The 27524-nt window shown below is 35.0% G+C and overlaps 1 protein-coding gene and 1 pseudogene across 2 annotated transcripts in view; one reads left to right on the top strand and one right to left on the bottom strand.

Annotated features, from left to right (window-relative positions):
* The window catches only part of RELN (reelin), a 457821-nt gene that overhangs the window by 56795 nt on the left and 373502 nt on the right, over positions 1-27524 (top strand). For both annotated transcript variants that reach the window (XM_006925407.2, XM_025041934.1), the window contains exon 2: positions 9486-9596. In XM_006925407.2, coding sequence (XP_006925469.1) covers positions 9486-9596 — 111 coding nt within the window. The remainder of the gene's footprint in view (positions 1-9485; positions 9597-27524) is intronic.
* On the bottom strand, positions 13323-13442 carry LOC112473615 (annotated as a pseudogene).

Genomic DNA, 27524 nt, shown 5'->3' on the forward strand with positions numbered 1-27524 from the left:
CAACTGACCAACCCAGGGAATAAAGAAAGACAATGTGGAGGGATGGAAAAACGGGAAGAATTACTTTACATTCATTTACATTCACCAAACACTGTCATTTAAATTACTTCCAAAAGGCTTAATTTCAAAATAAATTAAAAAACACATTTGATTGTACCTATTTTATCTCCTAAGAAGAATTTAAACAGGGGAGAAAATCTCAGTGGCTCTCCTTTTATTACTGGTGGTGCCAGAAGATAAGACTTAGAGACTATGTGTGGTTCAAATCTGAATCTTTGAATCTGTAATAAATATAATTGGCTTCCACAGACATGCTGGATCCCTGTTCCAGCCCGCGAAGAGCATTTTTACAGACCCTGGAAAATATTTTAACACGTCATTAAATTTTGCATATAATGGATCTCCTGTACTTGTCACAATTTCCAGATCATACTCTGTCTTTCCTTTCAGGTGGAGACAATTGTAGGAGGGTGTTCTCAGGGCATTCTCCTCTTGCTTTCAGAGATGGGCTAATCCAAGGCTCTTTTGACTTTATTATTTTGATCTTAAGCTTTGTCTTCCATCATACTGCATTTAGTCCTCCCTGTTCTTTTCTGCCTTCTTTATCCCCCAAGAATCAGTACAAATTGACATAAAATGAAAAAAGAAGAGTAACAATAAAAATAATAAAGGGCTGTGATAATGATTGGTGCAGCAGACATCAGGTTAAATGCATTTTACAGATTAGCGTGCTGGGCATACTCCCAGGAAACTACACTCATTTACCCGGGCTTAGAAGTACCACGGTGCCACTGCCTTCCAAGAGAAGACTGAGCTCCTCCTATCCTCTCAGGACGTCCAGGAAATGGAGGCTATTGTATTTAAGGCAGTCTGTCTAGGATGAGGAGCATGGCTTCCATTCCTTAGAGTAATTTTTTACATGCCCCTTCAGGCAAGTTACTTAACCCCCACCCCTTTGTTTCAGCTTTCTCATGGGTAAAAGAGTATAATAATAGTATTTATTTCATAGGAATGTTGAAAGTTTTAAATAAGTTAATTCCTACAAAAGATACCACAGTATCATTTAGTTATTATTGTAGAGGAGTATATTAAATCTGAGGGTAAAGAGCTCTTAGAGATGACCTAGGTCCACCATCAAAGACATAGGGGAGCAGGAAAAGATGTGTGTTGTTCATTTAGCAGTGCTTCTCTGGAGACCTACAAGAAGCTACTATGCCAAGTGAGCAGCCATCTCCTTCCTTATCGTGCCCCTTTGGGGTAGTTGTTAGAATAAATAGGTAAGGAATGTTGATATCTCTCTACCCCTCATAAAAGTCTAACTGGAATCCATTTGTCTTGGTCTAATTTTTTTAGATGTCTGTATTTAATTCACTCCTATAGATTCATGCCTTCCCTTAGTGAATCTTGACCTCCCATCATTTCTTTTACATAGTTACTTTTTTTTTTAATTGATTGTTGTTGGTTTGGGTATGTTATTATTGAAATACCTGGCTTAATATTTGAAAACCACATAAAACCATATCATAATAGAATTAATGTATATAATGAGTAGTTCAGGGATCATGCCCTTAAAGAGGTTTTGAGTGTAAGTTATAATGTTTTCAGATGGTTCCTATTTGGTACACAGAACTAGTGATACTATAAAAGAGAATCAGTAGTTGAACATACTATGTTGATGAAATTTTATAGCAAATAAACTCAGTTTATTTCATTTTCAAAGTAATATGTGTGCTCCTCAGGCTATTTTATCTGTTCTGTATTGAAAAGGCAAATGAGTTTCTGTTCATAAGGCAAAATGCATTTTTTTTTTAATATTGACAGTATTAGTTCTGCTGGTGTTTTTCATTTTCAAAATATATAAAAAATAAATGGAAACTCTGCAATTGATACATCATTACTAATACTTAATTTCAACATTTTTTCAATTTGCTATCCTTTGATGTTTGTCATCTTGAAAAAGATGGAAACATCATTTCATATATTATGTTTCCATTTCTGCACATATTAAAGGTCTTTTGTATAAAGCAGTAATGGAATATGCTTGAAGTGATCAAAATTTAATGGACCGTAGAGCATTTGTAGGCCAGGAGCTTTAGGATGAAATGCAAACAGCATTAAATGCCTAAATTATTTTCTTCCAGACTTTCATCTTATAGTGATTTTCTGCAAGAATAGTATTAGGGTCTTGTTGGGAACAGTTAATAGAAGCTATAATAGATTATAACTGACTCTGTAATTAGTCATTTCAAGACAGAGGTACTCTTTGAGCCACTGATAAGAATTGAATTGTGTCACTACATCATGTTTTCATTCTGCTGTCACAACCCAGCAATCCATATTCATAGACTCCTGGTGTTAAGCCCATTGCCAGTTTAACACAGATGTGGGAGAGATATGTATAAACTTCTTAGCTTTTTGATCCCTTTTTATTTTTCATTTGAAGAAGTAGCAGAGCAGCTTCAGAGTGAGAATAGTTGTATAGGTGTCTTGGTGACAGAATTATTGGAAGATTAATTTGGTATGTACATAAAATATGTATATATATTTTCCTACAAAGTATATATATGCAAAAGAAACACTATTATGATTAAATGTAAAGTTCATCCAAAATTTCCTTTGACATTTCTGATTTTTGAGTACTGTAATTTTTATCTTTTGAAATTAACTTTCATTCTTTTTGTTTCCTTTCAAGAGAAACCTTCATTTTCACATACTTCTATGAATAACACTGTTTTTATCCCCTGTAGAAGAGATATTAGATTTCACAATTTTAGTTACATTGACTACACTATAGTCTCAGTTATATTTTACTTTATTTTTATGTTATCTTATGTTGTAACAAATGTTTCTGTATGGTTGAATTCAACAAACATTGATTGAGCTCCTCCTCTGAGCCAAACTCTGAGGAAGTAGAGTGTCATTAAATGTCCTACAGTTCCTGAAAGCTCTGGGACCACTGAGGCGAGCGGTGAGGTGACTTTTCCCCAGGAGGTCAGAAAAAACTTCATGAGAGAGATGACATTTGAGCCCGTGCCTGAAGAAGGGGTAGGATTGTAACAAAAGGAAATGGGAAGTCATTCTGGGTGAGAGTGCTTTTTAAAGAAAAGACAAGGAGACAAGGAAGCAAAGAACATGTTCTGGTTTAACTGGATCAAAGGATGTTTTCAGGTGAAATAGGGAAATTTGACTGGAGAGATTAATTCTGGCCACAACTAGAATGTCTTTGAAACTGCACTGAAGACAGGATTTTAATCTGTGTATGATAGGAAGCTAGAGATGTTCGTTGATAAGGGAATGATGTGATCTGATAAGACACACTTGCTTTCTGATTATAAGTAATATACATGCTTTATTTCTCCCCCTAAAATGTACTGTTAAGTTCAAAATTCTACTTGCAATCCATAATATTGATATTGCTTTTTTTTCTATAATTAAAGTAGCTAGTTTTCTCCATAGCATTTTAATGCAAAAATATACAAGATATAAAAATTGACTCAAGAAAATAGGTCCCCTGGAGAAGAATTTTATAAATTTATCATGAAAATTTGTAAAACCATGAATAGAAGTAGACCATATGGCAAACTGAATAAAGTAAGTGCCTATTTAAAGTTGTTAAATCATTTTTTAATGATTTTACATAAATCTTTGGTGTCCGAAATGGATAACTGGTGGATCTTATCCCATGGTGGTGATACATTTTACTTTGTTTAAGATAGCTAAAATTGCTAAGAAGTCAGGTAGAGTTTATAAACATTTGCAATAAGGAACTAGTTCTAAATATCTGTTTTTTCCTTTGTAGTTAATAAAATGCAAATTACAGCACTAACACAGTTCTCGTCTCATAGAAGGTTTTATATATATACACACACACACACACACACACACACATACATACATACATATAGAGGGGGAGGTGCTTAGTTCTTAAAGTCTGAATGTATTATGTACTTTCTAGTGCATTTTATTGTTTGAGTTAGTTTGCTCATCCTAAGTGCATTTGTAATAAGTGTATTTATGATAAATTTCTTTCTTCCCTCAACTTTTTAATATGATTTTTTTTTAAAAAAAGAAAGTAAAAAGACTAGCACAACAAATACCTGTATATGTACCACCTAGATTCAGCAGTTATTTGTATTTTATAGTAAATTTCTTTGAAAATGAATTGACACTTGCTAAATATTATTTATTCCCCATCTTAGCATTAGTTTGAGCATGAAAGGTTTGTTTATTAACTGGGCTAGTTATCAGACATAAGTAGTCCTAACAGTTGTTTATCTTAAAAGTAGTTCAAATACAAAAATTTTGTGTACTTTTCCCCTATCTTAATATACCCTAATTTATGTCTTTTAACTATAACTTCTATTTATGCAAAGAGAGTTTCATAAAATATCTTTAAAAGAAATACTTTTAAATGACATTAGCGTGGGAACATTTTAAATTCATGTCTCTTGGGACTATAATATTCTGAGAGTATCAAAAACTTACAAAGATGTCTATAGTGGGAATTAAGACTGTATTTTACATTCTGCAAATGAGTATCTACAACATATACACAAAATTCTATGATTTATGTAGAGTTTATTTAAAATAGTAAACAATAGATATCTCTGTCTTTAGTTAATCAGCTTCATCAATGGGCCAAATAACATGGTAACCATGAAAGTTGTTAATTTTTCCTTCTAGTTTGTATTCATATTAAAATAATTTTATATTCAGAAGTGTGAGCTTCAATTCTGAAGTTTCCTACAAACTAGCAGGAAATCCAAGCTATGTCAGGTGTTTTTTAAATACAGAAATTGAACCCATTATCTTCTTGAGTAAAAGGGAGCCTGGTGATCAGAAAGATATGTTTTGCATCCCATGGAGTCTGGGCAACATTTCCTTTTTCTTAAAAATAAAGAAACTGGTTACCAGTTCGCATATGGATTATACATTACATCTGTTTAAAGGAGGAAAAGGAATGCTTGTTTCAGTGTTGAGAGGGTAGCAGCTTTACAAATGCAAATATTTTTCCCTTAAAAAATACTTTAAATTCTCAACTCTAGCAAATAGAGAAATAGATTATAATCAATTAGCTTTGAACAGGGAACTTTTTCTTTAGATGATTTGTGTAAACATACAGCATGTGAGAATGTATATATACTTACTAAATTTGTCTGCTGTTTTTGCAGATGTCTTTGGCTAGTCTCTTGGTCTCTGCATTGATTTATCTTGCTCTCTAGAAAACATTTTAAATGTATAAATAGACAACTTTCCTGTCTTCTTTTCTTTCCGTGTGGCTTTTCCAAGTGAAAATCAGTCGAGGATTCAGAACACACTTTACCTCTGGAAATAAGTTGACGATAAGACAACCATGTACCTCTTTTGTATGAATGAGTTATTCTTTAATAAATATTTTAATAAATATTTATTGAACACCTAAAGTGTCAGGAATTGTTTCAGACACTTGAGATATATTACTGAACAAAAACATTTAAGATACCCGAATTGATGGAGTTTATACTCTGTAAAATGAGATTGATAATAAACATAAAAAAGAAACATTTCAAGTAACTATATCAGCATAATGTGTTAGAAGATGATAATTACTTATAGAAAAATGGGGGGAGTAGATCTAAGTATGGAACATTGGGAATGTGGGAATTGTGGGTGCAAGGAGATGGGCTGTTCACAGTTCTAAATAGTATGGTTAAGGCAGGCCTCTTTGAGAGAAGTTTGAGCTAAGACTTGTTTGAGAAAGAGGTGAGGGAATTGACCCTTCAGGTACTGGAGGAGTCCAAGGCAGAGGAAAGGGCTAGTGCAAAGGCTTGGCATATCAGCAACAGAGGCTGGTGTGGCTGGAGCAGAGTGAGCCAGGAGGGAGCAGAAGGAGATGGGAACAGGAGAAATGGAGGCAGATCACATTGGACCTCCTTGTAGGCCTCTGTAAAGACTTTGATTTAGAGCATTGGAAAGTTGTAAGCAGAGCAGTGACATTATCTGATGTATGTTTTGAAAGAATTCCTATGAACATGCAATGCAAAATATATAATGCCTTACTGTTGAATTGTACACCTGAAACATTGGATTTCATTAACCAATATCACTATAATAAAAATAAATAAATTTTTAAAAAATGAAAGCTGAAAAAAAAAAAAAAAGAATTCCTCTGACATACTGAGAATAGACTAATGAGAGGAGAGTAGAACCAGGGAGACCAGAACAAAGTCTGATGAAATAATCCATGGGAGACATGATGGTAGCTCAGAACAGGCTGGTAAGTGGTCAGATTCTGGATATGATCTGAAGGCAGAGCCAACAGGATTTACTGATTGACTAGATTCAGGGTATGGGGAAGGTGATTCCAAAGTTGACTCATTCTAAGTGCATTTGTAATAACATCACTGATAGGAACAGAACCAAGCAGAGAGAAAAGCATGCCCAATCTGTCATAGCAAATACTAATGTTGTAAATAAAGTCCAGTCCTCTTATTTCTGCAATGTTTTCTCTAGACCTTGCTGCTTCAGCACCCAAGAACTATGTAAAGAAGAGAACTGATCTGAAGCAGGCATTATGGTGTGTGGAGGAGTTAAGATCAGAATTAGCTTCATCCTCTGGGACTGGAGAGGCACTGGGTAGCAGATGAGAAAGGAGATCTGGCAAGGGATTAACAGCCTGGGTGGACATCAAAGGGGCACAGCAGACCTTGGTCATGCTCAGTATCCAAATGAGTTACAAGTCATGGCAGGCAGCTTCCTAGGTGACAATTTGTAAGAGATTGAAATATCACTAGATATGTATAAACTATCAGTAAATTGAATTTATCAATTGTCATGGTGGACATGGCAGGGGTTTTGTTTTGCTGTGAGGAGAATAGCTGTTTGAGACTAGAACTGGATAACTCTCAGGAAAGGCTGAGACCTTTCACACATGCTTCTTCTCTTTCTCAGCCCTTTCTTCAAGAATGTTGAGCCTCTTTTAAATTAACATTGAGCAGATGGAAGGGCAAATTAATAAGCTGAGGATGCCACTTGTCTTGGGCTCACAGAGGTCACAACTCAGACTTGATGTGGGTGGTCAGAAATGAAGTAGTGGGTGGGTAGGGTAGGTGGAGAATCCTAACAGGCAGCAGGATTCAGACGTGGGCAGCCCAATGATTGGATACAAGCAGGCATCTGATTGTGAGGCAGATGCTGGGAGCTCTTCAGTTTTAAGGAAGGGGAGAATAAGTCGGGGCTTCAAGGTCTGAGAGAGGGAACTAACTTTTATTGATTAGGTACTATATGCATGATAGTGTGTTAAGGAGATAGATACATTGATAGAGAGATGGTAGATGTATTTCTTTTAGTTCTTGCAGTAAATCTGATAATATTATCATTCCCTTTGTAAATGAGGAATCTGAGACTGATCAGAGGTAGAGAGAGGTGAAACTCAAATTCAGGCTTCCTTCATTCCCAAATCCATAAAACTCATATACTTTTTAGAATCTTGGAAATAGGAACCAGAGTAGAAGCATAAGGAATGAAGAAGAGTCCACAGGGGTTATGTTATATGCATTAATACAGCACTGCTGCCGTCTTTCTGGACTAGAGTGGAGTGGATTGAGAGAAAGTGAGTAAAAGCAGGATCCCATAGGTTCGTAGTGAGACACTACAAGTTGGGTCTAATTTACCATGAGGGATGACTTGAGAAATACAGCATTAGAGTCCAGTGGTCAGTATAGCCAATTTAACAGAAAGTAACTTAATTCTAAACCCCACTGATTGGGGGCACAGAATCAATTTAAGTACTTTTTACTTTAGAATTAACTCACTGAACCAAAGGATGGAGGCATCAGTAGAATCCATTGTGGAACTCTGGGTAAACGAAACGGGGCTCTTGATTAGGGTATGATTCTGTAGATGAGGAAATTTAGACTCTGAAAGATGAAGTGGTTTTGCTCCATAACAGATAGCAGCAGATGAGTGCCCAGTATGCAGATCTCATGTCCTACCTAACCTAGGGCTTTATCCACCATGCCATGGGGTCACTGCCAGGCCACCCTTGGCCTTCTTCCTCTTTATAACAGTGATTTTGACTCCTGTAGCTTTCACTTTGCTTTTCTTCAAATACTCTTTATGTGAATAATCTGGGAAATAGGTTGTTATTAAACAAGGGTTTGGCCATGACCACTTTGCTACTTTGGGATCTCGGGGAAAGCAGAGAGAAAATGGGAGAAAATTCAGGTAAATAACACTAAAAAATTTTAGATGGTATCAGATAGTCCTGGACAAGGTTCTTAATTGTTTTGTGTGACAAACTCATTTGTATCCTGGAAATAACAATGGTACCCCTTTTATAGAGATGTTTTGATAATGAAATGAGGTAATACATGTTATCTACTTAGCTCAATGCCCAGCTGAGTGGTTTACATGTAGTTTAGATGCCAGCACTCAAAATGTTAGTTATTATTAAAGGATGTGAAGGCAGTTTACTTCAACATCCAATACCATTTTGGAGGTAGCATAACGTTAGGCTATTCTAATGATATGTGCGTCTTTTATGCTTTATAATATGGATGTTTCAGACCATTCTGCTGTACTCACTAGATTTCTTGGAGTTTAATTTAAACATTCTCATCAAAGTTAATGTGACTCTTTTTATTGCCACCAAACATGAGGATAGCCTTGTACTGTGCACTACCAAAGTATTACCTTCTCCCAGCTGCTTCCTACAAATGGCAAAATCTTGATCTTATAAAAACAATGCAAGAGAAAATATGTCAAGGAGGAAATAATGATCAATTTTTAGGGTGGTGAGCAAGATAAAATTTTAAGAAGCCAAACCTGAGTTGCATCAGACACATTTAATTTGACCCTTTTGTTCCCAGGAACATCCTGATTTTCTGGTTATGAAACCATTTGGAGTCTTCTTGTAGACTGTTCTAAAACTTAAAGCATGCAGCGGTTGGTCTTCCTTTATTGTTCTCAAAAGGAAAAGGGCTGACTGTCTTCATGCAAATTAGTTTGCTTTTGTCAAAAAACTTCAGGGGACTCATCTATGAAATGTAGACTCACGGTAAGAAATACAATGCATCTTACTGTTCTTCTTTTAGCCATTGTAAGATTGTTTCCCACAGTATGGAATACTTTTTAAAAAACGTGTTTCATCACAATGCCAAAACTCCAGCAATGCCTTTGACTGCCTTCAGGGATGGTGGTGGAGGTGGGAAAACTATTCAGTACATTATTTTCAGATGATTTTGCACATAGCTAGGGAAAGTGCAAATGAATGCAGAAAGATAGGACTGAGGTACTAAATTTAGGACCAGCAATTATAGACATTGGAGTTCTGAGCTTATTTTTGTTCTTCTGTGATTTGTAATACATATAAAGAAAATACTAAGTAGTGATAGTTTAAAAATAATTTATTAAAATGAATAAAATTTGTTTTGACGTCTGACACTTTAGAAGTGTATCTCATTGTTTTGACTGTATTAATTGAGGTTTCCCCCCTTGTATTTCAGTGACAATTTCAACAAGCACCTTTTTTGATGGCTTGCTGGTGACAGGACTATACACATCTACAAGTGTTCAGGCTTCGCAGAGTATTGGAGGGTCCAATGCTTTTGGATTTGGTAAGCTATCCTGACATAAGAAATCAATAATTGTCAATATTTTATACAGTTAAAAGTCTTGTTTTTGAAATAATCTGTTTAAAAAATACTAACCATTTATGATTTCAGAAATAATATGAAGCAATTTTTGTGTATTTGCTTGAAGTTGGGCGAATTGAAATAAATCATGTAAATGAGCAGCCAGCCATGAGCCGATATGATGCTCTAAATCCCTCTCTCCATCTCTTGCCACTGTTACACTTGGTCCCGTGGTTCTGAGTAAATTTCTCTTCTGTAATTTAGGTTGCTGGAACTGGAATTCTCTCTGATGCCCATGCAATTATTCAGTATCCTATTTTTATAAACAGTTCCTAAACCCTGGAGAAGATGAAAAGTATCTTGATAAGTTTGGCAAGTAAGCATGCAGTACTACAAGTGGAAGATAGTAATTATTGTTTAAATGATTGAATTGTATGAGTATTCATAAAAGAATGCAATTCAATATTTAAGCCACTTATATAGAGTCTTTGTCCTTAAATCAGAGACTTGGCTGGTTACTTATGTGGAGAGGCAGAAAGCTACACGATAGTCACTGATCCCAGAGGATTCTCAATTTGGTAATCTTTACTTTACCCATAATGTGGTAAAACATGTCAAGCTGGACCTTTTTAAGTAGACCTTTTTCAGCATAAAAAAATGCAAATTTAATATATCAGTTTATGTGAGACATGAAATCACTGATCCCACTCTAAAACTGGAAAACTGCGGAGGACTTCCTCCATTGATGCGAGAAGATAGAATTTCATTATCAAAGGTGGCCTGTGTTCAACGTGTTTTATTTTTTCTGGGGTATTCATTAAATAATTTTTGCTGTTTTTGATATATGAAAGGGTACCTCCTAGCAGTAGCTAGGACTGTCTGGTTCTAGCAGTAGCTCTGCCAAGGTGATTCATGGATTGATTTAAGAGCAATAATGTTGACGCTGCAATGTCACCCTGCTGGCCCTAGATGAGGTTCACAGCCTCAGGGCCTAAAGGAACCTGGAAGTCATTTAACCATCATGTTAAATTATTTGACATTGAGAATTTGCCCTATTTTTAAAAGATCCCAGATAAACTTTTATAAACAGTTGGTAACTACTTCTGAGGTCTAATCTTTAAGAAAAAATTTCTCTTAGGTCCAAAAACTCTACTTCTATTAGCCCCACTGTGCTCTGTAGCAGTGAAAGGTCAGCTTACAGTCATATATGTGTACGTAATATACATGGCATACTGCTTCTTATGTTACAATAGGATCCACAAGTAGGGTTGCCAGATTTGACAAATGAAAATTTACAAGAGATCTGGTTAAATTTGAATTTTAGATAAATAATTGTTTTTTTAGTATAAGAATGCAATATTTGGGATAAGATGTCCTGGGTTCTATGTTAGCCCAATTTAATCAAAACATGTTGGAGTGGCGCTTGAGCATTGGCAATTTTTAAAGCTCTCCAGTTGATTATAATATCTATCCGGGGCTAAGAATCACTTTATTAGGTTAGTCCAAGGTCCAGCAACATCAGTATCACTGGGAACTTGTAAGTACAGAGTTCTAGGCCTTCTCTAGATTTAATGAATCAGATACTCTGGGGGTGGGACCCAGTGATCACTTTTTAAAAATACTCCAGGTGATTTTGATACACACTGAAGTTTGAGAACCACCCATCAACAGTGATTAAATGAGAGAGTATTTAAATGACCATATAAACATGTAATAGTAAATCTTGCTAAGAGCTAGTAGGAGTGCTGGGAAAGGGTATGACAGAAACCAGATCTAGTCTAGAGTAAATGAGATGAAGTTAGGAAAGGCTTTCCTGAGAACGTGGTATTGAGCTGAGATGTGAAGGATGAGTGGTAATTAGTTAGCTGGAGGTCTGTGGAAGGTGGGGCACAGCATACCTGAAGGAGGGTGCAGTAGATACAAAGGTCTCAGGGTGGGAAAAGACTGACTATGTTTAGGAATTGAAAGAAAAACTTGGAGTGGCTAGACCTGCAATCAAGAGGGAAAGTGATAAGGCTGGATAGGAGCCAGACTATTCAGGATCTTGAGAAGGGGAAGCAAATGAGAGGTTTTTTTTTTTTTTTCCATAGACATCTATGTAGTTTATAAAACAATTCCCCTAATTGTTCTTTCTCTCCCCTGGCTCTCCACCTAGCTATTACATTAATGCTAACTGCATTCACTATGCCATGCTCCCCATTCCCGTGACCATCTATCAACTACTAATTTGTACTTTAACCCTTCACCCCATTCTCCCATTCAACACCCCCACCTCTGGCCATCGCCAGATTGTCCTCATTATTTGCAAGTCTATTTTTGATTAGTTTGTTATTTTTGTTCCTTAGATTCCACATATAAGTGAAATCGTATGCTATTTATCTTTCTCTGTCTGACTTATTTCAGTCAGCATAATAACCTCGAGGTCCATCCATGTTGTTGCAAATGGTAGGATTTCATTTTTTTAGTGGCTGAGTAATATTCCATTGTATATATGAACTATAAATTCTTTATCCAGTTGTCTGTCGATAGGCATTTAGGTTACTTCCATATCTTGGCTATTGTAAATTGTGCTGCCAAAAATATTGCAGTGCATAGATCTTTACAAATTGTTTTGGTTTTCTTTGGATAAATAACCAGTGGTGCAATTGCTAGGTTAAAAGATATATCCATTTTTAATTTTTTGAGAAACCTTCATACTGTTTTCCATAGCGGCTGTGCCAATTTGCAATCCCACCAACAATGTATGAGGGATCTCTTTAATTGTATTGTTTGTTTTTTTGTTTTTGAGTTGTATGAGTTCTTTATATATTTTGGATATTAACCTTTTATCAGATGTATCATTAGCGAATATCTTCTCCTAATCAGCCAGTTATCTTTTTGTTTTGTTGGTTTCCTTTGCTGTACAAAAACTTTTTAGTTTGATGTAATCCCATTTGCTTACTTTTTCTTTGGCTTCCCTTTCCTGAGGAGATATATCTGAAAAGAACTTATAGTTAGCAACATCAGGGAGTTTACAGCTTATGTTTTCTTCTAGAAGTTTTATGGTTTCGGGTCTTACATTTAAGTCTTTAATCCATTTTGAGTCTTTTTTTGTACGTGGTGTCCAGTTTCTTTTTTTTGCATGTATCTGTCCAATTTTTCCAACACCATTTATTGAAGATACTGTCTTTACTCCATAGTATATTCTTGCCTTCTTTGTCATGTACTAAGTGAGCATATAGCATGGATTTATTTCTGGGTTCTCTATTCTGTTCTATTGATCAATGTATCTGTTTTTATGTCAGTACCATGCTGTTTTGATTACTGTAGACTTGTATAGTTTGATATCAGGTAGCGTGATACCTCCAACTGTGTTCTTTCTCAGGATTGCAGTGGCTACTTGGGGTCTTTTATGGTTCCACCATACATTTTTGGATTATTCATTCTAGTTCTGTGAAAAATGCTATTGGTATTTTGACAGGGATTGCATTGAATCTATAGTTTGCTTTGGTTAGTATGGTCATTTTAATGATGTTAATTCTTACTACCCATGAGCACAGTATATACTTCATTTATTTGTATCTTCTTCAATTTCTTTTTTCAATGAACAGGTCTTTTACCTCCTTGGTTAATTTGATTCCCATGCAATTGATTTTAGGCTGAGCTGTGACTTGAACAGATTTCGTTTTATTTTATTTTATTTTATTATTTTACTTTATTTTATTTTTATGCCTATAGCACCCGGTCTTCCTAGGTGGTCTCCCATCCAAGTAACTAACCAGGCCCGACCCTGCTTAGCTTCCGAGATCAGACGGGACCGGATGTGTTCATGTTGGCATGGCTGTAGACAGCTTTTCATTTTAGAACAATCACTCAAGGGTTAGCATGGAGAATGAACTGTAGCATCCAGGAGTGAATGCAGAAAGACTATTATGCGGTGAAAGTTCTTAGATGACAGGACATGTAAGGAGTTGAGGTACAGGCTGGTGGCAGCAACAAGAAGGAGCAGTATGTGGAGGGGTAATAGTTTGGGGCGTGGAGTCATATGGACCTGCTTGCAGATCTAGTCCCCAACCTTTTTCAGCCATGTGTGTCAGCTGAGTTACTTAACTTCTCTAAGCTTAATTTCCTCATCTATGAAATGGCGATGGTAATGGCACCTGCTTCATAGGATGTTGAGTAGTTGTGAGGATTAAAGGAGGTGATTTATGTAAAGCCTTTAGCTCTTAGAAAAGGCTCAGTAAAACTGGGTATTCAAAATTATGAATCTTGATAACCAAAGCAACTGATTTTCTCAGTTCAGGACTTGTATATACTTTCTTTGGAGGGCAAAAAATTATTCTCAGGTGGAATTAATCGAGGGTTTATAAATCCAGATGATTCGAGAGGACTTGGCTGAATAAAGTAACTATCATTTGCCAAGGTGGTGTCTTTAAATAAGAAAAATCATTAAATATTATTCATAAGTATGTGAAAGAACATATAAAATGCAGGTATCATATTGCCTCAGATTTTAGCTAGTAAGCTGAACAAAAACCTAAGAATGAAATTGTAAGAAATTATTTAGGACACTCATTCTTCATGATATTTTCTGTGTTGACTTTGGAAGCTGTAAAAAGGCAGTTTCACTTGAGTTAGAATGTATTTTGATTAGCTTAAATTACAAGTAGTCTTTCCATTACTCTCAACCCTATATCTTTGGGTTGATAGTCTGAAGAGGCTTCTGAACATGAAGCCCCACTGATGGTAGTTTGACTTCCATAGCCAAATGCTCAGGCTCCCACTAGTCACTTGGCATTTTGAAAGGACATGATTTTTATATGGATGGATGCATAAGAGAGATCTTTATATAGTTTCAGTAATATCCAAATAATTTCATGTGTATTTATGTGATAGTGGCATACCTTAAAAATCAAGTTTTTAATAGACCTGGCTACTGTTAGACTTCATCTTCATAAATAATGTTTTCTAATAGAAAGCAGGAGGTAAAATGCCTTTTCGATAAATGGCACTTTTTGGAACAAAATCACATTAATTTTTTTGGTATTTGATATGTTTAACATATTTTTTACAATTTAAGAACAAAATGAAAAGATGTAATTTGAAGAGGGTGCAGGTAAAGTAGAGGAAACTTTTATAGGAAGTAAAATGTAAAAGAATTGCTCTGTCATAGTGTAGTTATAGTAGGATCAGGCTGAAATAATGCGGCATTCTTTAATCGAGAACAAGAGTTATTGAATAAATAATTTATCATTAGGCTCTGACTTTGATGGAATGTTAAACAAACATGACTTATTTGGCATTTTCCCAACATAATGTAGGATTAGTGTGTGATATTGGTGTGTTTAACTAGCTGTGACAAATGAGGCAAAGTATAGAGTTGAGTCTAAAAAGGTACTTCTAAAAGTTTTTTTCAGAGTTAATTTTAAATGTGCTAATTATACTAAAGTTTTAGCCACTCTCCTTTGAATATAAAATGTGTGTATAGTCAGCCAAAGTAAGGCCGTAATTATTCTTAAGATACTGTTATATAAATGTAATTCCACTAACATAACTACAGCCTTTTATGCAAAAGTACAAATCTTTAAAATGCATGCATCACTGACCAAATATAGACAAATGCCTAATAGCCAGAAATACATTAAAACAATGCAAAAGATGACTGTATGCCAGCAATGTAGTGATTTGAAATACCTCATTTTGCTTGTCAATATGAGAAAACATGCTGCCCTAGGAGAGTGTGATGTTTAATTATGGATTTCTCTTTGTGCATCCTAGAAAAAAAAAATGCTTCCCTCTTGTCTTTGGCATTGAATTCCAGTTCAATCATGTAAATCTTCAAGGCTCATTGTGGTTGCTCAATAAAAGGCTATTTGAATATCCTTTCATACAAAATTGTTCCTTTTCCAGAGGCTGAAATGCATTTTACTCAATATTTAGTATTCTGGCTCTAAAAGCATTTTTTGTATTCTGGCTCTAAAACCTGAGAATTGCATTTGCAGGTCTGATTAGTAGCAGTCACACTTCAGATTGTTAGATCTTGCATAGATTAAACTTTTTGTGCTTTGTAATTCCTAGATAATTTTGCTCAGCTAATACATTAACTTAGCAATTTTTCACTTAAACTTTTGTAATTTCCTATGTGTTTCATTTATATTTTCTGTAATAATTAGGCATCCTAGATCTAATCATTTGTTGTTATAAAACTTAAAATGGCAAGATTTGATGAATCTTCCAAGTTTGGGAAGAGGTATTATGATCAGATCCAAGATTCTTTTCTTTTGAATCTTTTGTCTTAAACAGTCAATCATGTCATATTTAAAGTAGATTAAGTGACTAACATAAAAATGTAATATTTTCAATATTACATTTAGAACATAGTATTAGAAATTTTGGACATGGTCTGATTTTTTTTTCAATGTGATTTGATACTCTAACTTTAGATGAATAGGAATATATTTACAAAACAAATTATTTAAATGTTTAAAAAACACTTTAAATTTTACTAAATCTTATATTGGTTACTAGTTAATAAAAATGTGTACTTTACCAGTAGATTAAGATTGTTAATGTTTCATTGCCAGGATGCAAGTTTTTGATTTTTTACTACTTTTAATTTTTATTTTATTTATTTATTTTTCAAAACGAAATATTTGTTTTCTTTTTATTTATTTGTGTATTTATTTATTTATTTTTTATGGTGACATTGGTTAATGAAATCCAATAAGTTTCAGTTGTACACTTTAACAATAAGGCATATATATGTATTTACACTGTGTGTTCACCTTCCATAGTTAGGTTTCTTTCTGTCACCACAGTCACCACATATTTGATCCCCTTTACTGCGCCTACCTTCCCCACTCCTCCCACCCCCTACCTTCTGGTAACCACTAGTCTATAGGCCATGTCCATGAGTCTGTGTTTGGCCTGTTCATTTGTTGCTTTTAAGTTTATATGCCACATATAAGTGATATGTGATTTTCAACTTTTTCTGTCTGGCTTATTTTGCTTAGCATGATTTACTATTTTTAAAATTGTCACTAAAGATAAAGTATAGGGTCCATTTAAGCTATCTTTTGGTTATCCTTCACATTAAAACTAAGTCCAACTTTTTACAGTTTTGCTAATTATTGCCAGGACCCCCATGTCCCTAGGCATGAGCTGCAGTTCAATCTTAGGTGTCCTGTTTGTGCAACAAAGAGACACACACTTGTGATATGCACATATTTAGGGCTTAATATCTGTAAAGAGGAGGCAGCCACTATCATCTTCATTATAGGGTCCTTCATTATAGTAGTGGTATTTATTTACTAGCCTAATTAAGTTAAATTACTCAGAATGATCTTGTTAAATTATTTTGTCTGTTTACAAAGAAATGCTTTGTAACATAAGAAATGTTAAACATATCGGGGGATTCAAAGGCATGACCTTTTATTGGGTATGGTAAATGATTTATAACAAGAAGACTCTAGGTTAATTAAACAAATTAGTCAATGGTATAAGAAGCATAGCTGACAAGAGATGCAATTTACATTAATTTTTCCTGTTTATAAGCATTTAACCTAAATTTGGTATTTATTCATTCCATTTGGGTGTGCCAGCATTATCGTCATTAAGAAATAGTATTTCTCAGTTGTGTTAGACATATGACAAAGAATTCAGGGATATTTCCCAATTCCTAAATAATTAACTTGAAAACAGTAACTTGTTAGGGTAATAGGCATGATGAATATAAAGCTGTTGAATTAATCAGCCAACAAATTGCTAAAGCAAATGTTGTGGGGCATGAGATCTGTGCCCAGTGAAGGAGTTAGTAAAGGAAGGCAGCTCAGTGCAATGATTCATTACATGTCCTCTGGAGTTAGGCAGCTCAGGTTTCCTGCCTGATTCTGCTTCTTGCTAACTTGGACCACATACTTTTCTTCCTTGAGCCTCAATGTCTGCATCTGTAAAATGAGGATGCTAACAGTGGTGCCTAGTTCACAGAGTTGTTTGGTAGATTAAATGAGATGATCTATTCCAGGGTTCCCCAATCCCTGGGCCACGGACCCGGTCTGTGGCCTGTGAGGAACCGGGCTGCACAGCAGGAGGTGAGCGGTAGGCCAGCGAGAGAAGCTTCATTTGTATTTGCAGCTTCTCCCCAGTGCTGGCATCACTGCCTCAGCTCCACCGCAGATCATCAGGCATTTGATTCTCATAGCAGCACCGGTCCCTGTTGTCAAAAAGGTTGGGGACTGCTGATCTATTCAAGTGTCTAGTATATATGCTTACAGTAGGTATTACATAAAGACTCAGAAGTGAGAATTCTTTCTTTGAAATATGAAACAGAATAAGAAGATGATTCAAGTGGCAGAGGTTTGAAAGAGGGAGGTCGATTCTAAATTGGAGGGAGGGAATGTACCTAGTTTCTTACCCATAGAATTTAGAACTGAAATAGACCTTCAGAAGAGCCTGGTTCAGCCCCTGTCCCAATATATAGGTAAGGGAGCAAGGCTTAGGATGAATAAGTAGTGGCTTGTCACAACATTATGTAAGCATGAGGACCAAAACCAGGTGCTCTATCATCACATTCAGTTCTCAGATACTTTTTAAAAAAATACAATTCACATACCATAAAATTTGTAATTTTAAAGTTTACATTTTCGTAATTTTAGTATATTCACAAGGTTGTGCAACCAATACCACTATCTAATTCCAGAACATTTCGTCCACTCCAAAAAAGCTCCATACCCATTAGCAGTCACTCCTTAATCCCTCTCCCCTCAGTCCCGTCAAGGACCACTAATGTACTTTCTGTGTATTTGCCTGTTTTGGACATTTCATGTAAATAGAATCATGCAATATGTGGCCTTTTGCGTCTGGCTTCTTTTATTTAGCATAATGTTTTCAAGGTTGTGTTGCTGCAGATTCAAGGCTCCGAGGTAAGGGGTACAAGGCTTGGGCAGTTGGAAGAAAATACGGGGAGCCGTAGGCAACTGCGACATAGCTCTTTATTCCAGCAAGGGCACGGCCAGCCTCGCAGGGCCCGCGGCAGCACCTTTTTATACACAGGTTAGACAGTAGTGGCACACTGCTGGCAAGCCTCACAGGGCCCGCGGCGGCACTTTTTTATACACAGGTTAGACAGTAGTGGCACACTGCCAGATAATGGAAGCCCGTGCATGCGTACCAGGCACATGGTTGCGTAAGGGGAGAAGTGCTGAGTCACTTCCACTCTGAAGTTAGCTGATAAGGATGTCGGAAGGGAGCCTGACTGCGGCCATCTTTCTTTCTCTGCGCAAAGGTTCATCTATGTTGTAGCATTTTTCAATATTTCATTCCTTTTTTATAGCTAAATAATACTCTCTTATAGATATACCACATTTTGCTTAGCGAATGGACATTTGACAGTTCTCAGATTCTTAAAAGGAGTTAGGGCTGGGCAAACTGAAAAATAAAGTTTAAGGAGGATGAAAGCAATAGGACCACTGAATTCCTTAAATATTCACCAGTGACTTTAAAGCCCCTGAATATGCAAATTGCTTAACCTGTTCTATGGCTCAGATCTGAAAATGGTTAAACCTAGAAATCAAGACAAATTGCCCCTCTGCCTTCCTTCTTGCCCTTCAAGGGTGATAGGACACTGTGGCATGTTTTTACCCTAACTTTTGGGCCTCAGTTTAGACTATGAGATACACAAACCAAGCTGAGTCAATCTAATTTACTAATTCAGGAATTTGGAATCAAGACTCTTCAATCCCAGTCCAAGTCTTCATGAGCTGGATCAAAGCACATGTAAACATTTGGGAGCTCTGGGCAGCCGTCTTCCACCGTGGCTCAGAGGAATGTCCTGCAGGGAGAGGAGGAGAGACACGGAATGCTGCCTGAGGGATGGGAGCTTTCCAGGTTCTTATTTTAGTCTTTATTCTCACCAGGTTCCGATATTCCTGGGTTCTAAGAAACAAAAATAAAAATAGCTAACATTTATTCAGCACTTGCCATGTGCCAGGTGTGTTGCAGATATAAAGTCTTTTGAACCTAACAAAAATCCTACTATAATTATCCTACTATAATTATTGTAGATAAAGAACCTTTGGCACAAAAAGGATAAGTAAATTGTCCCAGGTCACACGTAGGGAGTTGCAAAGCCATAATTCAAACCTGCCTCTGTAGCCTCCCATTAAGCTCCCCTTACAGCACAAGCCAGGTTGAGTTAGTTTCTATTACAATCAAAAAGAACCTTGTGAAAAAAAGACCTCTCTTGCTGTTTCCCTGTCTGTCCCTATCACTTATCTCTTTCCAGCCTTCTTATACCCCTTTTCAGTCCCCTACTCCTACCACATACACACATCTACACCCATACACTAATCATAATAACCCACAGTCAGTTCCAATATCTCAGCTGCTTAAGACCTCTTTGCTCTTATTTATAGGGCTTGGAATTCTTTCTGGCTGTCTATTGGGCAAACATCCTGCCACCTTTTAGGGCCTCTGTTTTGACTCACCTCCTCTTTTTAGCCTTTACGATTTCTCCTCTCTGCTTTTCCCTGGCCCCCACCTCCATGGAACTCTACTCCCTCCTCCATGCTTGACTCTCTTCCCTGACCTCCACCAGCCATCTCTAACAATCTATTGAATTTATTTGTGTAAAAGCCTTTATACCTCTTTGAGCACAATAAATGGCCTAGTGACTTTCACTCTCATGGCACATACATGAGAGTGCTCAATAAATATTGAATGAATAAAACAATAAAACAATAAAAATCTTTGAGGATTCGACTAGTATTTTACTACTAGAGCTAACATTACCTGTACACTAGGCATGTGTGTATGCTAGTGTACAGGTATATATAAGATAGAATATTACTGTCTTTAAGTGTGAAGATACTTCTGAACCTATATATGTACATATAAGTCTATACATCTATGCATACATTTAAAACTATACAAACATAATAAATTTTATCAGCAGAAATCCTGGAGAAATTTATTAACCTGCCTACTACTTTGTCCCTCTCTCTCTCCTGGAGGTGGCAGGCACCAGTGGCTCCAGATAGGAGAGTGGCTGACTAAGTGCCTTCTATAGAATCAAGGGGATACCCAGAATAAGAGATTGTTCAGTCCACCTCATATCTTAAGGCATGTTGATGTGTTGATGATACATGACGTTAAGTTCTTATTTCATCTCTTAGATCTTTTAAAAAATGATGTCTCTATAAATTCTTAGGAATATATTCTAAGATTACATCAAGTGAGGTCATTAAGGAAGATTTTGGGGTATATACATTTAATCTCTTGTTTTAACTTCAGTACTTTTCTTATATCATTGAAAACGGTAAATGTTTGTTAAAAAGTAATTGCCACTTGTTTTTTTTCCCTTAGGCAAACCTTCCCCCCACCCCCCCCCTCCCAAAACACACTCCATATAAGATTGATCCATTTCATAGTGCATTAGTAATTTACTTGTCAGTTTTCTCTGGACATTCCACAGATTCTAGATAGAGAAATTTAGCCTTGATAAGATATGTGCCCAAAAAACACTGTAGACACCTCAAATGCATCCCTTAGGAAGAGTTCTTCTAGTTCTTTTCTCTTCCTTATTTCTGCTCAAATCCATACTCTCAGAATCATGATAAATTGGTTGTTCATAAATAAGAATGCCAGGAAATTCACATTTTTAGAGCAATTCTAATAGAAGTTGCCACTAAGCTATGTAAGCTATGATTTTTAAAAATATTTTATTAAAATTTTGCCTGTTAGTGTTAAAAATAATTTTTGAAGAGACTCTTCTTTCTTGGCAAATATAACCTTATTTCTGTTTTTTTAACAAATATTTGCCCCAAGGACTTAACTCTGAATAAACAAGGATACAGCACTAGGTCTTTATGTGGGGTACGTTTTCATATGCCAAAGTATTTAAAAATTCTGGAAAATATGTTTCTGTAAATGAAGTCTTATTCCTCACTAGATAAAAACAGAAATGAGAATATATTTCTCTCTCTTTCTTAAATAATAATTTAAAAAACCATTTAGGAATCGTGAGTCTTTGTTGTTAAGAAATACTATTTTCTTCTAGAAGGAAGAAAATAGTATTTGTTCTTAAGAAATACTATTTTCTTCTAGAAGGAAAATACTATTTTCAGAGTATGCCAGACTGTCCATTTTAACAAGAGACAAGCCTGAAGTATCTCTTTAAGAGAAGAAACTTCAAAGATTGACTTTGATCTAGCAGTCATTTTGCTTGTAATGTGATTTACTCTTGAGGTTTTCCAGTCCTCTTTTTGAGTGTCCAGATATGATAAATGAGTTTATGTTTATAGTAATTGATTTATAAATACTCTTGGATGAAGTTGGCTTTTTCTTTCCTGGCAGTTAAATCTAAGAACAACTTAATAATTTTATGTTATTACTTCCTAGAAATAATTCTGATAGTTATGTTTGAAATATTAAAAAAAAGGAGTGAAAGTAAATTCTCGACATTGCCTAGAAAATAGCTCTGGATACAACATATGAATTTGAAAATGGATGTGGGAGTCTAATAAAGGCATTTTACCAAATGCTGGTTCTGTTTCCACTCTTGTCTTCTGTTCTGTTGTTTGTATTCAACCCTCTAGTGCTGAGTTTTGCATGTAGCCTAATAGATATGTAGGCTGCTCTGTGAGGCAAACACACAACTAAATTACTGTTTTCAAGACTCTGAATGTCTGAATGGAAAGATACTTGATAGTGTGGGTGTTGCCATTTTAGAAAACAGAATAGCAAAAATTGTTAATATTTTGGTAAAAGTTCAGACTGAGCTTCCCTCCTGCTTTTCTTCCTACATGTTTTCATACATCAGAACCATGTGTTGTTATTATCTAGTTAATTATGTTATTCCTGGTTCTTTTTCAGAAAAGTTCCACTCCACATGAACTCTAGCAAATAGCAAGTTAAAAGTAAAATAAATGGAGCTATCAGAGATCATGTTCTGGAAAGATGTTTTGTTTATTCTTGTTTTCTTTTTAAAATAAGTATTTGCATTATGAGAAGATTCTTTTTTAACCTGATCTGATAGCATTTAAATAATAACAACAAAAATGGAGAGAAATCTGTTACTAATTAAAGAAGAACTTAGCTAGGGTTTGACTTTACAGTTCTAGAGAATGGGACAAATAACCATTTGGAATAATTGTGAGATTGATGAAGTTTATCTTTCATGCCCCTAGACATCTCCCTTTTCTTTCTTCTTGTTACCTCATTTTTAACAAGGAGCTGATATCAGCCACATTATAGATTAATTTTTAAATGTTGTGTTAACAGCAGCTTTTCCCACACTGCTTTTTGGAAATGCAGTGTCTCATGATATGTTAACAGGTCTTACATAGAAAAAGGATATTGATGTATAAAAAAGCTTGCAATATGCTGGTTTAACAAAGTTAAATAGTACTTTTTGGAATCTTTAATATGCTTTTTACTGTTTTTCTTTTTGAGATATAATTCACATAACATAAAACTTATAATTTTAAAGTGTACAATTTGGTGATTCATAGCATAGTCACTGTGTTCTGCAACCATCAACACTAATTCGAAAACATTTTCATCACCCCCCAAAAAACTCCATATATATTAGCAGTCAGTACCAAAGCCCAATTCTCTCATTCCCTGGCAGCCACTAATCTATTTTCTATCTCTATGAATTTACCTATTCTGGATTGGATTTATTTTATATAAATGAAATATAATACGTAGCCTTTTGTGACTGGTTTCTTTTATTTAATGTGTTTAAAGGTTCACCCATATTGAAGCCTGTTGAAGAATGAATTACTTTATTCTTATTTATTCTTATTTACTTTATTCCTATTATGAATTACTTTATTCTTATTTATTTATGAATAATAGTCTCTTCTATGGACACTTCATATTTTATTTATCCATTTCATCTGCTGATAGACATTTGGGTTGTTTCCATATTTGGCTATTATAAATAACACTCCTATGAACATTCGCATACAAGTTTCTTGTGTGAACATATATTTTAAATTCTCTTGAGTATATACCTAGGAGTAGAATTACTGGGTCATCTGATAATTCTATGTTTAATTTTTTGAGGAACTGCCAAACTGTTTTCGATAGCAACTGCACCATTTTACAATCCCAATAGCAGTATATGAAGTCCCAGTTTCTCCACATTCTTTACAACACTTGTTACTTCTTCTTCTTGTTCTCCTCATCCTTTTAGTAGATAGAAATTGGTATCTCATGGTTTGATTTTCATTTCCCTATAACTAATGATGTTAAAGTCTTTTCATGTGTTTATTGGTCATTTGTATATCTTCAGAGAATGTCTATTCAAGGCCTTTACTCTTTTTAAAAATTGTATTATCAGTCTTTTCATTGTTGAGTTGCAAGTCTAATATACTTTTTTTACATCATGAATTTTTAAAACAGCATATAATAAGCTTTCTTTCCAAAATTTATGTTAGCATGGAGTTCTTTTTTTCCAAAGAACTGTTTACATCTTTCAGGACTAGTTTTTCATGGGACAGTTTGGGAAGCACTGATTTAAGGACTAGTCTGTCATGACTAAGTTGACTTTTTAAACCCCTGGATGGTAGGGATAGTTTAATCGTAGACCATCTAATACGTTTCTTCTCTGTTTTCTAATCTGACAATGAAGAAGAACTGCTTGTATAATTAAAAAAGTACTAACTTTTAAAAATTAAAAAATTGAACAAACATTTTGTATTCTGTGAAAAAGGGCCTTTTAGTCTTTATATAACCAAAGAAAACAACCAAGAGAAAAGTAACAAAAACTCAGACCATCTGCAAAAGAAGAAAGACAAATATTTAAAAAACGTGAGCAAAATATTCAACTCACTGCTAATAAAATGCATAATTAAAACAATGATGAGGTACTGTTTTTTTAATTTGGCCAAGATGTTTAAAATTACGTATACTTAATTCTGACACCAGTGCTGCAAAATAAGTATTTATTGTTGATGTCAGTGTATGTTGGTTTAGTTATCTGGAAAACAATCTGTATGTAAACAAAGCGATTAAATTGTTCATATACTTTGATGTAGTTATTTTTCTTTTGGAAATTAATAAAAACAAATTATAGACAAAGGTTGATGTATATGATTGGTCACCAAAGCACTATTTATGATAGGGAAAATCTGAAATTAGTCTAAATGTCCAATAATAGGGGAACGATTAAATATGTTGGCATATTATTGGGAGAGAATAATGCACTGCCATTAAAATTATATTTTTGAATAATATTTAATAGCATGTGAAAATTGTTACAATATAATTGAAAAATAGGATTGCATAATCATTCTTAACACACATATAATTTGGAAATTCATCTTGCTTCCCCAAATAATTACACTCTCACACTCACCTTCTAAAGAAACTATAGAAACTATAGAAATCCTGTTATTTGACATGATCAATACTGGTATTGTCAGTTAAAAATATGGTTAGATATTTTATTGTTTATTTTCTATAAACAACTATAAAACATAGTTTGTTAAACAATAGACAATACTATGGAGAGGGTAACTGGAAGTACTTGTATGGGTTTTGATATTAAATACAACGATCAAATAATAAATTTTCCAGTTTTTTGATGTCAATTAAATAAGATTTCTATACATATGGGTCTCCTGATTGGAATTTCACTAGTTTTTTGTTTTATTTTTTTTACAAAACCACATTTTAAGTTTAATTTCTTTAAAATGGAGCAAGAGCATAGACTTGTGAATAAGTCTGAGTGCAAAATTCTAGATGTTTACGATTTTTGTTTTGAGGTCTTTTCTACCATAATTTGAAAACTGTATTTCTTTAGCTTCTTTTTATCAACTCTGTCCAAAGCATTCAAGTTAGTTTGTATACAAACAACAAATCTCTTTCTTAGTAGTATTCATTTTTCACCAGCTTATACAGCATTTAAGGAAATTATATTAGGATAATAACAGGTTTAAATAGAATAAACAGATTTGAGGACATACACTAGATAAGCACATATATAGGAGCATAGCAGATAAGCACACTCACGGAAACACAAAAATCAAATGAAAGCCGCAGTCCCTCCTCCATATGTGGGAGGCTGATGTGACTGAGTGAACTGGTGCAAGAAATGCGATCACAGTTACATTTACATGGTTTTGTCCTGTGGTTCTCATCTAATGAATTGATGTTATTGAAAAAAGTAATTTAGTAGAGATTTGATTGGAGTATCTCAATCCACTTTTTAACATTTTGTTCTGAAAACTTTCAAACACAAAGTTAAAAGAATTTCATAGTGAACACCCACCGTCTGGGTAAAATTTATATGCAACGAAATGAACAAATACTTAGAATACGTAAGATGAGATTTGATAAATGTACACATCTGTGTAATCCAAACCCCTATCAAAACAAACATTACCTTAATCTCAGAAAGTCCCTCTTACTCTCACTCCTGCTTCCCAGAGGCAACAACCATTTTGATTTTATTCCACTGTAGATTAGTTTTGCCTGCTCTAGAGCTCTATAAATGCAGTCATTCGATTTTGTATAAAGCTTCTTTCCTTCAGCACAATATTTTGGAGAATTATTCATGTTATGTGTATTAGTAGTTTGTTCTTTTTTTTTGGTAAGTAGTATTTATTTTTTTTTTCATTTTCCTTTTATTGGACACGTAGGTTGTTTCTAGGTTTTGGTTTTTATGCATACAACTGCTATAAACATACTCCTACAAATCTTTTTGTGAATATAGTGATTCTTGAACAATGTAGGGTGCTGACCCCTGCACAGTCGAAAATCCACATGTAAGTTTTGACTCTCCAAAAATTTATTTATCCCTCGGTATCCATGGAGGATTGGTTCCAGGACCCCCGTGGATACCAAAATCCACAGATGTTCAAGTCCCCTATATAAAATAGTGTAGATAAATGCATACATTTGGCCCTCTATATCCACAGACACCCACCTGTAGATCAAAACAGTACAGTTATTTATTGAAAAAGTTATTGCGTAAGTGGACATGCGCACTTCAAACTCGTGTTGTTCAAGGGTCAACTATATAAGTTTTTATTTTTATTGGGTGAATACATAGTAGTGACATTGCTGGGTCTTGTTTATAAGAAACTGCCAGACCTTTTTCCGAAATAGTTTTACCTTTTTACCCTCTCACCAACATACTGTTAGAGTTGCAATTGCTCTGCATCTTCACCTACATTTGGTGTTGTCAGTATTTTTAATTTTAGCCATTTTGATGGGTATTTGGTGGTATCTAGTTGTGGTTTTAATTTGCATTCCCCAGATGCCTAGTGATGTTGAGCACCTTTTCATATGCTTATCGGCCACTTTTATCAAATACTTATTTTAAGAAATTGAGTCGTCTTTTTATTCTCGAAGTTATAGGAGTTTTAGGTATACCAGTCCTTTATCAGATGTATTTTTTGTGAATACATTTTTCCATTCATAGCTTGCCTGTACTTTTTCTCAATGAGACCTTATGGTGTGTAGATGTTTTAAATTTTGATGAACCCTATCAGTTTTTTCTTTTATGGTTATTGCTTTCTGTATCCTGTCTGGGAAGCCAGAACTGCCTAATGCAAATCTAATTTTTTAAAATGTGTGCTTCAGGTGATGGCACCTAAAAAGTAGCTATTTTTCAGTCTTTATAACCTGACAATGACTATAAAGCAGATACTAGAGTCATATACAATATTTCTAAAAGTTTCTCAATAAGCACTGGCTAATTGTTTAAAAAGTCAGGACATTTTCCATTATGTGGCATCCTTTTTACACTTAAAAGTTTTTCATTCCACATATGTAAGCTTCCAATTTTAATATGCCACTGTATAAACAACTGAAATTGCTTCAGACTCCGGATTACACTGTGATAAGCCAAATGGGCTTCAGGACACTCCCTTCACACCAGAGACACATGCCAGAAGCCAAACAGATGGTAAACGAGGCAGA

This window comes from Pteropus alecto, unplaced genomic scaffold, assembly GCF_000325575.1.
Source record: "Pteropus alecto unplaced genomic scaffold, ASM32557v1 scaffold109, whole genome shotgun sequence".
In the NCBI taxonomy this organism is placed as follows: domain Eukaryota; kingdom Metazoa; phylum Chordata; class Mammalia; order Chiroptera; family Pteropodidae; genus Pteropus; species Pteropus alecto.